Source organism: Haematobia irritans, chromosome 2 (genome assembly GCF_050003625.1).
Source record: "Haematobia irritans isolate KBUSLIRL chromosome 2, ASM5000362v1, whole genome shotgun sequence".
NCBI classification, from domain to species: domain Eukaryota; kingdom Metazoa; phylum Arthropoda; class Insecta; order Diptera; family Muscidae; genus Haematobia; species Haematobia irritans.
The window spans coordinates 99,933,303-99,951,221 of record NC_134398.1 but is presented as its reverse complement, the minus strand read 5'-3'; the positions used below and the strand labels follow the sequence as shown (position 1 = coordinate 99,951,221).

At 34.5% G+C, this 17,919-nt stretch overlaps 2 protein-coding genes across 9 annotated transcripts in view; one reads left to right on the top strand and one right to left on the bottom strand.

The window, feature by feature from the left end:
* Positions 1 to 17,919, bottom strand: part of TTLL4A (Tubulin tyrosine ligase-like 4A) — a 673,269-nt gene that overhangs the window by 46,204 nt on the left and 609,146 nt on the right. The window lies entirely within an intron of this gene.
* LOC142227591 (uncharacterized) lies at positions 347 to 1,102 on the top strand. The gene has a single exon (XM_075298085.1). It carries the CDS (start codon positions 347 to 349, stop codon positions 1,100 to 1,102), a length of 756 nt encoding a protein of 251 aa, XP_075154200.1.

The window sequence follows — 17,919 nt, the reverse complement described above, 5'->3', positions numbered from 1 at the left end:
AGAAGTTATACCGTATTTCTTCAATAAATGATTGTTTGCAAATACAGAAACAAGGACAAATATATCATTTGCATGGTTCAATGGTGCCAACATTAGATGAATCGCATCAATTTCTGCAAATTTATTTCATTACGTCGATGGTGGATCAGCTAAATGTGGGGTGCAATATGCAGGGAACACAACAGTTATGACGTACGTGCGAAATTATGGAACTCCGGATTTATTTATTACGTTCATATGCAATCCGAAGTGGACGGAAATTGGACGTGAGTTGGAACCGGGCGAAAAACCTCAAGATCGCCATGACATAATCGCCGTAGTATTTCAGCAAAAACTCAAGGTTATGATGGATGTCCTTACTAAGTATAGAGTTTTTGGTGACACACGTTGTTATATGTACTCGGTGGAATGGCAGAAGCGTGGACTACCGCATGCTCTTATACTAATTTTGTTGCTGAACAAATTACATTCAAATGAAGTGGATGACATCATATCCGCTGAAATTCCTGATCCAGTTACTGATCCCCATCTATACGACATTGTGACAACACAGATGGTGCATGGACCGTGCGGTGCATTAAATCCATTATCGCCTTGCATGGCTGATGGAAAGTGCACAAAACGATATCCGCGACCGGCAGTTGCTGAAACAGTCACAGGTAACGAGGGATATCCAGTTTATCGTCGGAGTTCAAAAGAAGATAGTGGCCGAACTATCAAAGTTAAAGTCAAAACTCAAGATATTGAGATGGGAAATAAATTCATTGTACCATATTGCAATATTTCTCGATCCAGTGCAATGGGAAAATTGTTGATGCAATACAAGCATATTGTTTGGGATGAGTGCACAATGGCACATAAGAAATCACATGAAGCACTTAACTTCACACTGAAGAATCTTCGGCGAAGTAACAACATCTTTGGCGGTTTGATGATATTGTTGGCAGACGATTTCAGGCAGACGTTGCCAGTAATTCCCCGTAGAACGCCTGCAGATGAATTGAAAGCTTGGCTGAAGGCATCACCTTTATGGAATGACGTAAAAACATTATCGCTAACCGCTAATATGAGAGTTCAACTTCAGAATGATCAAAGTTGTTAGCTATTGGAAATGGAAAAGTCCCAGTTGATGCGACAACTGGTTTAATTACTCTTACCAACGACTTTTGCCAATTCGTAGACTCTCAAATAGCTCTTATTGAAAATGTATTCCCAAATATTAGTGAGAATTATCAGAATTATGCTTGGTTAAGTCAACGAGCAATTCTTGCGGCAAAAAATAATGATGTACACGCACTGAATTTCACCATTCAATCAAAAATTTCTGGCGATTTGGTAACATACAAATCCGTTGATTCCGTAACAAATCCAGATAATGTTGTAAATTATCCAACGGAGTTTGCTAGTCATATATATGAATAATACTTAGCATAGAAAAATATTTTAGTTCACTCGTACTAAGAAGCAGTGTTACCGTTGTGCGACTTTAGTAGCATTTTGCAACCTTTCTGCAATTTTCTTCTTCTCTCCAGTGGACCAAATTTCGAAGAAAAATGCCTTAAAAATAATTTATGGTTGTACATAGTCATAGTTTGACATCGGAATCAAAACACAAATATTTCAACTTTTTAAAATTTGGAAAAGTAAACTTTTTGAAACGGTCCAATTTTGCCTAACAATAGCAAAAGTTGAAATTCAGTAAGAAGAAGACTTTTAAGACTATAAGAGACACTCCTTTGGTTTATTTTGCTACAGTGGGTAACGGATATAAGAAACTCGGAAAAACACACACTATTTGTTTCTTGTATGCGTTTTTTTCTTATAGACAATAATTATATATCAGTTTGGTATTCTTTATTAACTTTCTTATATGCTTATTTTTCTTATATGGGATGTACTTATATCCGTCACCTAATGAGATGTACTTATATCTGTCACCGCAATGATGACCGATTTCGGAATTTTCTTCCGATTTGCGGTAGTGTTGTTTTGAAAAAAAAACTGAAAAAATAGAGAAATTTCATTTCAGGATTTTTTCCCAGTAAAAAATTTGAGTTAGCCATAAACAATTCATAGTGCAATATATTTCACAGAGTCAATTAGAGGTGTAGTATAAAAAATAAATGTTTTTGTTAATTTAATTGATTTAAAAGTTTGTAATTGGCTGATGGTAAATTGGTACTGGATGCTGTTCGCTTACATTTCTGCTAATTTTAGGAAAGACAAAAAAAATCAATTTTTACTTTATTACAAGTTTACGTTTTACTGGATTTTATGATACAATAAGTTGGTAAAATATCTTTTTTGTTAAAAGGACTGTTCCTTTATTGTTTTTGTGTTGATTTATAGAATAGTTTTTGTAATAAAAAGACTTCACAAATGAATGCGACTACACTCAAAAAAAAAAGTGAACCCTCTATTTCACTAAAGCCAATTTAACTTTATTTGAGTTCATGGAATTACTATGTTTGGAGAAAGTTTCCTTTACTCTAATAATTTTTTGCGTACGTTAGTTAAATTAACTAAAAAACAGGAACAAAATTATACACAAATGAAGCATAAAGATTAACTAAATTCGTACTTCTCACAAAATAGTTCATAATTTTTTTAAATTTGTAAATTTTACTACAAATGAGCCCATCATTAACTTCGTATGGCACTAAAGACATTCTTGCAATTTTGAACTCCAATTTTTTCTTTCAAGCTACAAAATTTTCTTTAACAAGTGAAAAAAATTAATTATGTCTAACAAATTTTCTTCAATTTGTCGAAAAATATTTACTTATTTTTGTGATATCGGCGTGATGTCAGCGTTTGTAATACGGTTTAGTTAAAAATTTCTAAAAATAATCTAAATTTTCTAAAATTAACCAAAATTTTTTTTCCAGGTGGGTTCACTGTTTTTTTTCAGTGTATTTTTTCTCATTATGCGACTTTTTTGTGCGATCTTTCTTTGAGTACGCGATTTTTTTGCGACCGTTTCATTTCAAGTTTTCAACGGTAACTCTGCTAAGAAGTATTCAATCGTTTCAAAACTTAAGAAAACACACTTGTTAGAATTTGTTATAGGAAATTGAATTGAATATACCTGTAATCGATATTTTAGTGAGGTTAGGTTAGGTTAGGTGGCAGCCCGATGTATCGGGCTCACTTAGACTATTCAGTCCATTGTGATACCACATTGGTGAACTTCTCTCTTATCACTGAGTGCTGCCCGATTCCATGTTAAGCTCAATGACAAGGGACCTCCTTTTTCTAGCCGAGTCCACATTGCAGTGAAACCACTTAGAGAAGCTTTGAAACCCTCAGAAATGTCACCAGCATTACTGAGGTGGGATAATCCACCGCTGAAAATCTTTTTGGTGTTCGGTCGAAGCAGGAATCGAACCCACGACCTTGTGTGAGTAAATGTTTCGTTTTTTATTATTGAAAATCAATAACAAAACAAGACAAGTATATCAATGTGCGTGTATAAAGAAACCTTATAGGAAAAAACAACAACAGAATAATAACTATTCATTCGTCTTAAATTTTGGTATCTTCAATTATGAGATAACATTAATTGACGCCAACCTTTTGCGAAAAATTGGTTTATGATTTTCTTATATTTGCAGAGATTGAAATTGTAAAAGGGCAAAATTGTTAGGCGGCAACTTATTAGAAGTTGCAAAAATTACTTTTTACAATTGAGAAAAGGTGACATTACATGGAAATTGGAAATAGTGTATAAATAAACTAATATTTCAAGGCCAGTTGAGGCTGTCGATTCGTAGTAAATATATTTAATATATTAATAAAACATGTCTTTTATTGAAGAAAATATGGGTCAATATAAAAAAACTAAAACTATATTTAAAAACATAAGTAAGGAGTTATAATTTTAAAATAAAAGGGTTACCAAAAATATGTAAGATTTGTCCACATGAATGAAAAAAGTTCAATAAAATCATTCCATATATGAATTCAATTCAGGTCAATTTTTGATTCTGTATTATAGTGGTACATAAATATAGAAAAATGTTAATTAATATATAGGTTGCATTATTACTAATTTCTACGAAAATCACATCGTTCAAACAAATGAAAATGTATTTGGTGCTATACGAAGTTTAACTTTTCTCAAAATTAGTTAATTTTAACTTAAACCTTTCGACCCCGAATTTTTATAGATATCGCAAAAAAAATTTATACTCTAAATTATGTTTAAGTCATTTAAGAAGCGTCTAGCCAAAATTTCGGGTCGCCACGCCCATTCGTTTGGGCGGTAGAGAATGTTTTTGTTATTATTATAGTAAATACATACTTAGATGTGGGCGTGAGTGAAATTTCACTTACGCTCACGAGCATTCATGAAGAAATATTTGTATTCACGACGCCATTTTGGTAGGAATTCACGTTCACGCAAATTCACGAAATGAAAAGTTATACTCGCGCACGCTCATGCACGAACAAAGTTTTTGCCTCACGTTCCCGCATGATTCACCACAATTTTCGTAATTCACAATAAATCTCGTGACCCAGGAAAATTTTCGAAACAAGACAATTGGCGTGATTCACGGCAAATCTCATGACTCGCTGCAGTTATTGATCAGTAAGTAACATTCATAACTCACGACGGAACCATTAGAAAAATTGAAATATGTTTTACAATGAAACAATGGACGCTATTGAAATCTTAATCAGTGAAGGTGAATAAAATCGGTGAGTTTGAATCGTGAACGTGAATTTGTTCGTGACTGTGATTTTTTCTGTCTCTGTCTTAACGTGAATGTGAATTTTATCGTGAACGTCAATTTTATCGTGAGCGTAAATTGGATCGTGAACGTGAATTTTAATCGCGAGCGTAATTTCGGATAAATTTTACTCACGCAAATCACGAACACAATTTGATTTTTGCTCACGCACAAACTTTTGTTTAGTCCCGTTCACGCACATTCACGAGATTTAGTTTAAAGTTCATTCACGGCTCGCGTGAATCATGCGTGGTTCACGAAAATGTTTTTTTTTTGTTCTGAACCCAGCCAGTTTAACCGGAAGTCTAAAAAACCAAAGTATAGTAAAGCGCCAATATTCATGCTAGTATACCAGTATGTTGCCAAGAAGGCTGATATCTATGGCTTCTTCCCTTTTTACGATTCCTTTCAAATTCCTCCTCAGCACTGCAGATGTCTTCCACATCATTGTCGCATTCCTCGTCACTGGGACACCCCAATCGAAGTTCAAAATTTGTTTAATATTATTGTTTTTCAAACCTTTTTTCTCTAGGGCCCATGTCCAAAAATATGTAATTTTACTACCACAATTGCCCAAAGTTGCCCACAGGCAACTTTTCAATTTTAAAAATTTCTCACTTGTTGTTTTTTGCAATTCTAAGATTTGACTTCCACAAATATTTTATTTGATATGTACTACAACAGATTTAATAAAAACGTTCAATACTTTTCTGTAATTTAAAAAAATCTAATTTTTTTCTTTTTTTCTTGAGTCGCGTGCGTAGTGATGAAAATAAACTTGCTAAATGATAGCCAAATTAGCTGTTTTTTAATTCAACTTAAAGAGAACACTTGTAACTTTCGATACCGTTACAGTTTTAACAGGTTGGCTGATAAGTCCCCGGTCTGACACATATGGCGTCGCTAGTATTAAATACATATTATTTTTATATAGTACCAACCTTCAAATGATTCGTGTCAAAATTTGACGTCTGTAAGTCAATTAGTTTGTGAGATAGAGCGTCTTTTGTGAAGCAACTTTTGTTATTGTGAAAAAAAATGGAAAAAAAGGAATTTCGTGTTTTGATAAAATACTGTTTTCTGAAGGGGAAAAATACGGTGGAAGCAAAAACTTGGCTTGATAATGAGTTTCCGGACTCTGCCCCAGGGAAATCAACAATAATTGATTGGTATGCAAAATTCAAGCGTGGTGAAATGAGCACGGAGGACGGTGAACGCAGTGGACGCCCGAAAGAGGTGGTTACCGAGGAAAACATCAAAAAATTCACAAAATGATTTTGAATGACCGTAAAATGAAGTTGATCGAGATAGCAGAGGCCTTAAAGATTTCGAAGGAACGTGTTGGTCATATCATTCATCAATATTTGGATATGCGGAAGCTCTGTGCAAAATGGGTGCCGCGCGAGCTCACATTTGACCAAAAACAAAAACGTGTTGATTCTGAGCGGTGTTTGCGGCTGTTAACTCGTAAAACACCCGAGTTTTTCCGTCGATATGTGACAATGGATGAAACATGGCTCCATCACTACACTCCTGAGTCCAATCGACAGTCGGCTGAGAGGACAGCGACCGGTGAACCGTCCCCGAAGCGTGGAAAGACTCAAAAGTCTGCTAGCAAAGTAATGGCCTCTGTTTTTTGGGATGCGCATGGAATAATTTTTATCGATTATCTTGAGAAGGGAAAAACCATTAACAGCGATTATTATATGGCGTTATTGGAGCGTTTGAAGGTCGAAATCGCAGCAAAACGGGCCCCATATGAAGAAGAAAAAAGTGTTGTTCCACCAAGACAACGCACCGTGCCTAAGTCATTGAGAACGATGGCAAAAATTCATGAATTGGGCTTCGAATTGCTTCCCCACCCACCGTATTCTCCAGATCTGGCGCCCAGCGACTTTTCGTTGTCCTCAGACCTAAAGGATGCTCGCAGGGAAAAAATTTGGCTGCAATGAAGAGGTGATCGCCGAAACTGAGGCCTATTTTGAGGCAAAACCGAAGGAGTACTACCAAAATGGTATCAAAAAAGTGGAAGGTCGTTATAATCGTTGTATCGCCCTTGAAGGGAACTGTGTTGAATAATAAAAACGAATTTTGACAAAAAAATGTGTTTTTCTTTATTAGACCGGGGACTTATCAGCCAACCTGTTCTGAACAAGAACAAAAACAACGCTGACAGTTAGCCTCAAAATACAAAAAGTTGCCAACAGGCAACTTTAGGGTCGAAAGGGTTAAGGAAGGGGTCTGGGTTTTTGTTTTAAATAGGTTGAAAAATGGTACAAGTTATTTAAATTATGTCAAAAAATGGTAAATCGATTCTAGTAAACTTGTGGATGAGTTCAAACGTGTCAGGCAAGCGTTTGAATGCACTAAAAATTCGAAAACCGTTATAAAAAATATTTATTTGGCAAAATATCACAAAATATTTAAAACACATCTTACATACTGAATTCTGATCATACCATAAGAAGTGAAACAAGGCTGTTGCAATGGTGGACATCCGTCCTATGACAAACCCATGTTAAATTCATCGCTTCTGCGCCAATTTTGCACCCCTTCCGGATCCAAAAAGAACATTTCACTACTTTTAGGGCGACCTTTTTTTTGCTGGGATTTCAGCAAAAAAATTGGAAGTTGTTCCACAAACAATTTCTTCCACTACCGATGCAGGTCTTTTGGACAAGTTCACAAACACCTCTTTCAAAGTGCACCCCGGGATTACCTATCGATTTTTTCCTCTTCCGATGCAGTCCTTTTGGACAAGTATTAGAAAGTACGCAATTATCACACCCTAAACCACCCCTACTGAAATAGTAAACATTGTTTTACGGGGTACCAATGGTATAGGTTTGCGAGATAACATAATCCGCATTTCCATATTTAAGAACATTAAGGGGTACATGTTTATGGGAGTTTTACCACAATCAGGACAGAATTGTCTGATAGTAGGAGCTATACGATATACGTTAGAGGTGTGTAAGTGACACGAAATTGTCGTGACTCACCAAAAATTTTCGTGACTCTCGCGTGAGTCGTGAGTCACGCTGAGGGCAACGGCGTGAGTGTGCGTGATTAACCAACCCAATGTCGTGCGTGAGCGTGATTCACGAAAATAATATCTTCGTGAGCGTGTGTGAGTATCGAATTTCGGAAAAACACGCTCACGAAAATAATGCCGCTTACGAACATAAAATGCTTAGGAATTGAATTCATTTATAATTTTAGTGACATCCTAGGTGTTAAGAGTTTTATAACGCTCTCGATTTTAATCATACTCATGTTTTCAGACAGGTTCTATAGGTAAATTACCATAATATTGTTCGTGAGTCACGAGATTTTTCGTGAGTCACGACATTTTTCGTGAGTCACGATATTTTTCGTTAGTCACGATATTTTTCGTGAGTCACGACATTTAAACGATTTTCGTGCGTGAGTGTGCGTGAGAACAAATTTTCTTTTCGTGAGCGTGCGTGAGTTCTACAAAAAAATGTCGTGCGTGAGTGAGCGTGAATAAGATTTCACCGTCGTGAGTGTGCGTGAGCGTGAGCAAAATATTACTCACGTACACACCTCTAATATACGTATACGTAGTTGATTACGCCACTACAGAGTTAGTATGCCACTAATATTGAGTCCATTACTAAAAAAGAGGAAATCGCTCAATTAGTAAGGGTAATAAATTCAAATTTGTGAATTTTGGGAAATATATTTATGTAAGAGCTACATGTAAGTCTAGTTACGATCGGCTAACACTTCAACATTTGAAATTTTAATAACATTTGTTACTTATTAAAAGTATTATGACCGAATTTTGGATGTATATGTATGGGAGCTATATAACCCTGAAATCTAAATTTGCATGATATTTTGCATGTTCGGTTGATGCCACAGAAGGTTATTTTGTGCTAAATTTGAGTAAGATCTGTTAAAAAATAAGGCTATTATGGTTAGAAATAAAGTTATTAATGGTAAATTTTTGAAAATCGGGCGCTACATATACATGGGAGCTATATTTAAATCTGAACCGACTTGGACGATATTTTGCAGGTTTGGTCGATACCACAGAAAGCTAAATTTGAGTAAGATCGGTTAATAAATAAGGCTATTATGACCAACTTTTGGAAAATCGGATGATACATATATATGGGAGCTATATTTAAATCTGAACCGATTTCCATGATTTTTTTCACATATAGTAGGAACTACAGAAAATTAGAGTAAGCCAACGTTGAGTATGATTGATTGATAAATAAGAGTCTTACGGCCAAATTTGGGAAAAATCGGGCGATACATATATATGGGACCTATTTCGATAATTTTTTGCGCATATAGTAAGTACTATAGAAGATTAGATTTGGCCAACTTTGAGTAAGATCAGTTAATAAATAAAGAACTTAAAGCCAAATTTGTCAAAATCGGGCGATACATATATATGGGAGCTGTATCTAAATCTGAAGCGATTTTGCATACTTAAAGAGCAGTAAATTGGATTACCTTGTGGCAAATTTGACGACGATCGGTTAGTAAATTAGCGCAATCTGACCCCATTTATCGGAATCGGGCGCTACATATATATGGGAGCTATATCTAAGTTTGACCCGATTTTTTTTCAAATTCAATAGCGTTCGTCCTTGTGTAAAAAGAACGCCATATACCAAATTTAATCAAAATCGGATAATAATTGCGACCGGAATCCAGCGAACAACAAATACATGGACAGACGGACACCAAGGGCTAGATCGACTCAGGAGATGATTCTGTCGATCGGGGCGATTGTATGGGGTCTAAAATCAATATTTCTGGTTGGCACATTTTTTGGCAAATCAAAGTTATAATACCCTGGCCACTATGTGGTTTAGGGAATATATTTACAAAAAATAAAAATAAAAAAAAAAATAAATTTCATCCCCGCTGGGATTTGAGTCTGTGCCATTTGAGTTTTTCCATTCCATGGAAGTTATTTTGGGAAGGTTTTTGTAAATTACGATAATTTTTAATTTTTTGTTGATTTTTAATGGAAAAAATATATTCATCCAAAAATAGATGCCAAAAAAAAAAAATAATAAATGAATAAAATAAAAGTGGTGAGATTTGAGATATCTATGCTCACAAGTGCCAATGAAATGGGCAGCCTTTTTCAAAAAATCATAGAACTGTTCTATAAAATGAGGGTTATTTTGACGGTTATACTGACGCAGTTTCGCTTCACAGTTTCGTTCTCTTGTATTTGCATTATATTATTATATTATTATTTGTATACACGCAGAGAAGAAACATGATTGTCACAATCATATTCGAAGAGCAAAATAATATGATAGGAGCTATTTTTGCGGCGACCATGTAGCATTTTAACCTGCAATCATGTTGGCTCAGTGAACATGGTTCTAAAAAAATATAATTGTCCTCATCTAAAATGTTAATATTTTGACAAAAATAATTTTGTTTGAATGAAAAGACAATGGTCACGATTTAAAATGTTATGCCATTCATTAAAAATGTTTTTCTTCTAGTTAAAAGAATATGGTCACAACCTAAAATGTTTTCATCTTTATGAAAAAATTTTTTTTCATCGCCGAAAAAAGGACGCCACTTAAGAAAAGAAAACACAAAATTAACTTTATTTGTTTGTTTTTATTTATTTATAAACTAATTCATTGTTTATTTGTATTTATAATGCCGTTCAAGCAAACATCATATATAATTATACAATTATTTTTCGAGCTTATGAACAGATATAGATTTTTATACACTCTATTTTATTTCAATTTCAACAATAAGTAATTATTCCATATTTACATCGTGCCCATCAAATGTACAAACGCAGACATCATAAAACTTCAAGTAAAAATAAATTATACCATAAGCAAAATGCAGAACAAAAACCAGGTACATTTTTTTCAAATACACTTTTCTTTTTTGTGTTCACATAAAACCACGTGCCTCTTCTGAATAAATAAATTAACGCAAAACACAATAATTCCGTATTCTCCGTCCATTCCAAGGAACAATCAACACGCGACTGACGCGCAAAATGAAAATCGTGTGTACCTGCTCAATGTTTTTATAAAATTCTTTTCGCTTCAAAAAAGTTAAAAAATTAAATGGTCACGAAAAAATGTAAATGGTCTTTATGGCCATGTAATTGTTCTACACATATACTTAACCTATAAAAATACTTTTTCCCCTGTAAAAAAGTCAAAAAATTGAATAGTAAGGTACATGATTTTCCCCACCATTTAATGGTCTCAAATTCTATCATTTAAATGATAGAACATGTTTGCAGTATTTGAGAACCATTCAAATGCTTGTTGCGCCCACACATTTTTCTCCCCTCGAAAACTATTTTTACAAAGACAAAATACATGGTTTTCGCGGCGATTACATGCTCCAGATAAGCATTAAATGGATGCGGCAACCATGTCCAAACATGGTTTTTCTGTGCGTGTACACGCTCATAGTTAACCTTGCACAAATTTCTGCAAAAACTGGAAGGAAGGAATATTACTTAAGTCTTGCATACGTGAATTTCCATACTAATTAAAAATTTTCAAAATTGTAGCTACACACAGAGAAGAAATGTGACCATGTCACATTTGCACTTGCAACCATGTTGGCTCAGTGAACATCGTTCTAAGAAAACTATAATTGTCGTCATCTAAAATGTTATTATATTGATAAAAAGAATTTTATTTGAATTAAAAGATAATGGTCACGATTTAAAATGTTATGGTAATCGTCAAAAATGTTTTTCTCCCAGTTAAAAGAACATGTTCACAATCTAAAATGTTATGCCCTTTATCGAAAAACTGTTTTCGTCGGCGAAAAAAGGACGCCACTTGAGAAAACAACACACAACAATAACTTTATTTTTAATTATTTATTAACTAATTCCTTGTTTATTTGTATTTATAATGCCATGCAAAAAAATTTCACATATTTTTATGTACTATATTTTGGCCCAATTTCAAAGTCATCATTTCATATTTACGTCGTGCCCATCAAATATACAATCGCAGAAATCATGTAAATGCAAATAAAAATAAATTATACAATATAGAAAAATGCAGAACAAAAAACAGGTACATTTTCTCAATTACACTTCCCTTTTTGTATGTTCACATAAAACCACGTTCCATGTATGAATAAATAAATTAACGCAGCAAATCCGTATTCCGTCTATTGTAAGCAACAACCAACACTCAACTGACTCGCAAAATGAAAATCATGAGTACATGCTCAAAGTTTTTATAAAACTTTTTTCGATGCAAAAAAGTTAAAAAATTAAATGATCACGAATAAAATGTACATGGTCTTTATTACCGTGCAATGGTTTTAGACATATCTATACGTATCCGATAAAAAAATGTTTTCCCTACAAAAAATTGAATGGTCAGGTAACATACATGATTTTCCTAACCATGATAGAACATGTTTGCAGCATTTGAGAACCATTTAAACGCTTATTGCCATCACACATTTTTCTCGGCTAGAAAATTCTTTTCACAAAGACAAACTACATGATTTTCGCGACAATTACATGTTATAGATAAGCATTAAATGGATGCGGCAACCACATTCAAACATGTTTTTTCTGTTCGTATAGTCATTTGCTGATGCAACTAAAGTTTGGATGGACGTTATGTACCACAAAAACCAAGAATAGTTTGAAGTTGCGAATGAAAGATGTATATCTAGTAGTTTTGAATAAATACAATATAAAGTATTTTGTGCATACCTTTTTTTCGGGAGCCTAACTAAATTAAATTGAATTAAAAATATCCACAATTTCTTTAATTCAAAATTAGGAGTTCTACATTAGGTTTACGACTTTTGCGACAGTCCAACACTGTTCATCATAATTCGAAAGTTTTACATAGAAACAGATTCCCAAGAGTTTGTCCGAGACTGGTTCATGAGTACCTGTCTTTGGTAAATTTACCCGTCAATGACAAACCCATGTTAAAGTGACCGGTATCTTCCATACGTTTTGACCAGAACTGGGACACATCAGGGACTAGTCCTGGGGGGTTACTTGTAATTCGTTTCGATAACAACATCAATCGAAAACGAATTGGTGCCACTATGTATTTCGAATTCGATATGTAAATTTTCTACAATCGGAAATTCTGTTCGATTTTCGAAAATGTAGCAACTATGTATCACGGTTGCAAATGTCAAAAGTGTTCGTTTCGAAAAAATATCATTCGTTTTCATTTGAGATAGCGAAAAGGCGAAAAATGTAAGTTATTTTTGTTATTTCTCATCCATAGTTGTGTAAAAAGTAATTTTTTTAAGGTCATCAACTAGCAAAAACCCAAACACTAAACCAGTTTGAGGTGGTGGATTTTATGTCGAAGCGTCCTGATTTGGCAAAAGGTTTTTTGAAGTCACCCGATGCAAAGGCCAAATACCAAAATCTGTGAAAAGCTTGGAAGGCGATCTTAACATGATGAGTCCACCTGTACATGTCAGGTTGGAAAACTTTATTTCTTTAGAAGGCTTGAGAGACAATAAATTTGGCATAAATAATGCACCAACCAGCTTATCTACCGCAGACCAAAATTTATTGGAGAACGAGCTACCTGTTTGTGTACGGTTGACGATGAACACGGAGCTGAACAACCAAAGAGCTCAACAACTTCTCATTAATTTAAACCCAATCGTGGTGTGCGCCAATCCAGCAAAACGATCTTGGCCTATTTGGTGTTGATATCCATTCCTTGGTCAAGTAATTTTAATGTGGCAGCTGACTTTATTTCGGGCCTTACCGATGTAGAACGCAAGCACATCCTTTATCATTACATATTTGAATGCTTCCTTCGATAATCTGAAATTTTTAATAAAACTAGCAAACTCATTCAGACGGTTAAATAAACAAACATATTAACTTTTATCCGAAAGCGATGATATATTTATTCCATTTCTAATTATACAATTATTTTTCGAGCTTTATGGACAGATATAGATTAAGGAACATGGTTAATAGAGCCATTGAAAAGAAAACGCCAGATACCAATCTATACACGCCTGGACTGTACATGTTTCGGTTCGGGCGAATGAACCTTTCCACAGCCTTTTGTATAGATCTGGCTGGGAGAGATAACTCAATTTTGGGCCCTTTATGCTAACTCCTTATGGAGAAAACATTTGGGAAATTTCCTCTTACAAATTGAATCATCTTTTCTCCCACTGTACATCATCTTTTCATATAACTTACAAGTCCCTTAATCATATTTTTATTTCGTTTTGTTACATAGTAATGCAACAACACGAAATTTATTTTTAGAAAGCTAATTTGTTAGAATTCACCTAAGTGGTGAACAGTCGAACAATGCTTATTGTTTCTACAGTCAACTACAACATATGACAATTAACAGAAACTGGTTTCCAGGATACAACAACAATTCTAACGCGTACATTAGTCGTGTTTTTCCTAGTTTTTACGACGGGCTCAGCCAGATCTATACAAAAGGCTGTGGAAAGGTTCATTCGCCCGAACCGAAACATGTACAGTCCAGGCGTGTATAGATTGGTATCTGGCGTTTTCTTTTCAATGGCTCTATTAACCATGTTCCTTAATCTATATCTGTCCATAAAGCTCGAAAAATAATTGTATAATTAGATATAATGCATTTGGACGTCAATTGCCTGTTTCATTATCAGGCTAACATGAAATATAATAAACAACGATGAGCCCGTCGTAAAAACTAGGAAAAACACGACTAATGTACGCGTTAGAATTGTTGTTGTATCCTGGAAACCAGTTTCTGTTAATTGTCATATGTTGTAGTTGACTGTAGAAACAATAAGCATTGTTCGACTGTTCACCACTTAGGTGAATTCTAACAAATTAGCTTTCTAAAAATAAATTTCGTGTTGTTGCATTACTATGTAACAAAACGAAATAAAAATAAGATTAAGGGACTTGTAAGTTATATGAAAAGATGATGTACAGTGGGAGAAAAGATGATTCAATTTGTAAGAGGAAATTTCCCAAATGTTTTCTCCATAAGGAGTTAGCATAAAGGGCCCAAAATTGAGTTATCTCTCCCAGCCAGATCTATACAAAAGGCTGTGGAAAGGTTCATTCGCCCGAACCGAAACATGTACAGTCCAGGCGTGTATAGATTGGTATCTGGCGTTTTCTTTTCAATGGCTCTATTAACCATGTTCCTTAATCTATATCTGTCCATAAAGCTCGAAAAATAATTGTATAATTAGATATAATGCATTTGGACGTCAATTGCCTGTTTCATTATCAGGCTAACATGAAATATAATAAGCAACGATGAGCCCGTCGTAAAAACTAGGAAAAACACGACTAATGTACGCGTTAGAATTGTTGTTGTATCATGGAAACCAGTTTCTGTTAATTGTCATATGTTGTAGTTGACTGTAGAAACAATAAGCATTGTTCGACTGTTCACCACTTAGGTGAATTCTAACAAATTAGCTTTCTAAAAATAAATTTCGTGTTGTTGCATTACTATGTAACAAAACGAAATAAAAATAAGATTAAGGGACTTGTAAGTTATATGAAAAGATGATGTACAGTGGGAGAAAAGATGATTCAATTTGTAAGAGGAAATTTCCCAAATGTTTTCTCCATAAGGAGTTAGCATAAAGCGCCCAAAATTGAGTTATCTCTCCCAGCCAGATCTATACAAAAGGCTGTGGAAAGGTTCATTCGCCCGAACCGAAACATGTACAGTCCAGGCGTGTATAGATTGGTATCTGGCGTTTTCTTTTCAATGGCTCTATTAACCATGTTCCTTAATCTATATCTGTCCATAAAGCTCGAAAAATAATTGTATAATTAGATATAATGCATTTGGACGTCAATTGCCTGTTTCATTATCAGGCTAACATGAAATATAATTTATTCCATTTCTCAATATTCTCCTTTCGGCACGTTCATTGTTACTTTCAAACCACTAAGCAACACTATCCATTTTATTGTATTTATTAAATTTTTTTGTTTATAAATTTTCGATAATCACTGACAATGCTGTCAAATTACACCTTTTTTATTATTCGTAAGTGGTGCCATAAGCTGGCTACACTTTTTAGTGAATTCGATAGTATTACATAGTACGAAAGAAAATTCGAATCGAAAACAATTCTCGAATAAAATTAATTATCGAAACGAATTACATAGTAACCCCCCTATACCGGTCCTGTGGATGATCCATTTCCCGCAGGGTATGTCCAGAGAATGTTCTTCATTCTCTTGAGTACTCATAAGGGGAGTATATCTGAGTACTTACTTATATTGTATTGAATATGAATGAAACAAATATTAATTGTTTTCCTTTACGTACTACTAGTTACTTCTTTTACTAGTTTTTATTAGAAACCGCTCCACAACCCCAACAAATAGTAAAAGTAGTGAACAATTTTAAGAGAACAATATAAAACTGCATGTCGCTTTAATTTTTTTTTTTGCTTCAAGTTACTCGACAAATTCTTTTACATAAAATTAGTAGATATGTCATGACAAAAATAATTATTTCTTTATAATTTTTACAAACCACAGTAGTTCCAAATCGCTTTCTTGGAAATAATTCTGTAACTTTTGAATGGATTAAGATATCAACATAATTTGTGTCAAAGCTGAAATGTTTCCCTCTATGTTTACAGGTTTGTAGTCAAGGGCTGACCTATAGACGTTGGAAGTTGGACACTTCGGATGTTTGAAATCTTCTTTTACTTGGCAAACGCACAATTACCGATTTTCATTATTTTGATAGTTGTTGGATAGAACCTCCATAAAAAGATTGCGTGTGTGTACGAATATATCTAATATTTGCGAGATATCAATTTATTTTTTTTTTGCAAAATTTGAACAAAGTGGGGTCAGTATTTTGAATCTAGAACATTTTTAAGTTCGATTATTGTTCTATTTTCTTAACTGCATTCCTTATAAAATTCTACGTATTCTAGGGGAAAAATATGTGTACCTTTGTGCTTTAGATTAAACGTGTAGACTCCACAATTTGGAATTTCAAAACAATACCGAACCAATACCACTTGTTTCGAAAAAAGGTTTCAAAACATTGACCGACTCACTCCAAATTCGGCACTCCTATCAATGGACCAAAATTACCTCTACGTTTTGAATTTCATGCAAGTCGGATATAAGTTTTAATGTGTAGAAGACCCCAACTAGGTGTCGGCTTATATAGGGGCAAAAGCGATGTAGACCATCTTCGAACTTGACCTGCTTGTAGACAAAATACGTGTCTGCGCAAAATTTCAGCACTATAAATAGGTTCATTAGTGACAGATAGCCTTGTTACAACAGATATCCAGACAGACGAACATCGTTAGGTTAGAGTGGCGGCCCGATTAAGATTCAGGCTCACTTAGACTATTCAGTCCATTGTGATACCACATTAACTAAAAGTACCTATTACATATGTCTTTGTTGAACCAACCAGATTGTTCCAAAAACATTAGCAGACTGCTTAAGTTAACGTTTTCCTGCCAGTAATCTAAACCTATATGCCCCTAAAATTTCCTTACGCCTTAAGGTGAGTACTATGTTCGGTTTTTTCACCAAAACATTAAGTTAAAACTACAAATATATTTATGAAGACGATTATATTTTGATCGAGTCTTGCCAAATAATGGATGGAAAAGATCCAAGGAATTGATTGCAAATAATTTTATATTTCTAAATTAGTTAATTAAAAAAAGTAACCGTGAAAACAAGCTGGTTTTCAGCTTGAAAACTGAACATAGTACTCAGCTTTACACAAAATGTAGGACACTCGCACAAGAGGTGTTTAATTGATTTCTTTTCCTCCGCATCATGACAGCTACAATATACATACAATAGTCATTATACTTCGCGCCAATAGTTTTTGCAAAATCGCCTATCAGGCAGCAACCCGTTATAGTAGATATCAGGAGTGATATCTGACGTCTCGAGAACTCTAGCATATCTAGTGTGCGGTTAAGTTTAAATGGGGCCATATTTGCTTGGTGTCGTTACAACCGTTGCAATTCTCCCATCGAACATTTGCCATCATAACAGCCTTCTCACGCAGTAAGAGCTTGTAGGTAGCCAGAGGCATACCAACAGATTCTAGTTCCTCTGGAATATGTAAGATAGTCTCTAGCCTCGCCAACTCATCCGCTTCGCAGTTCTCCGGTATGTTCCTATGGTCAGGCAACCATATTAGGT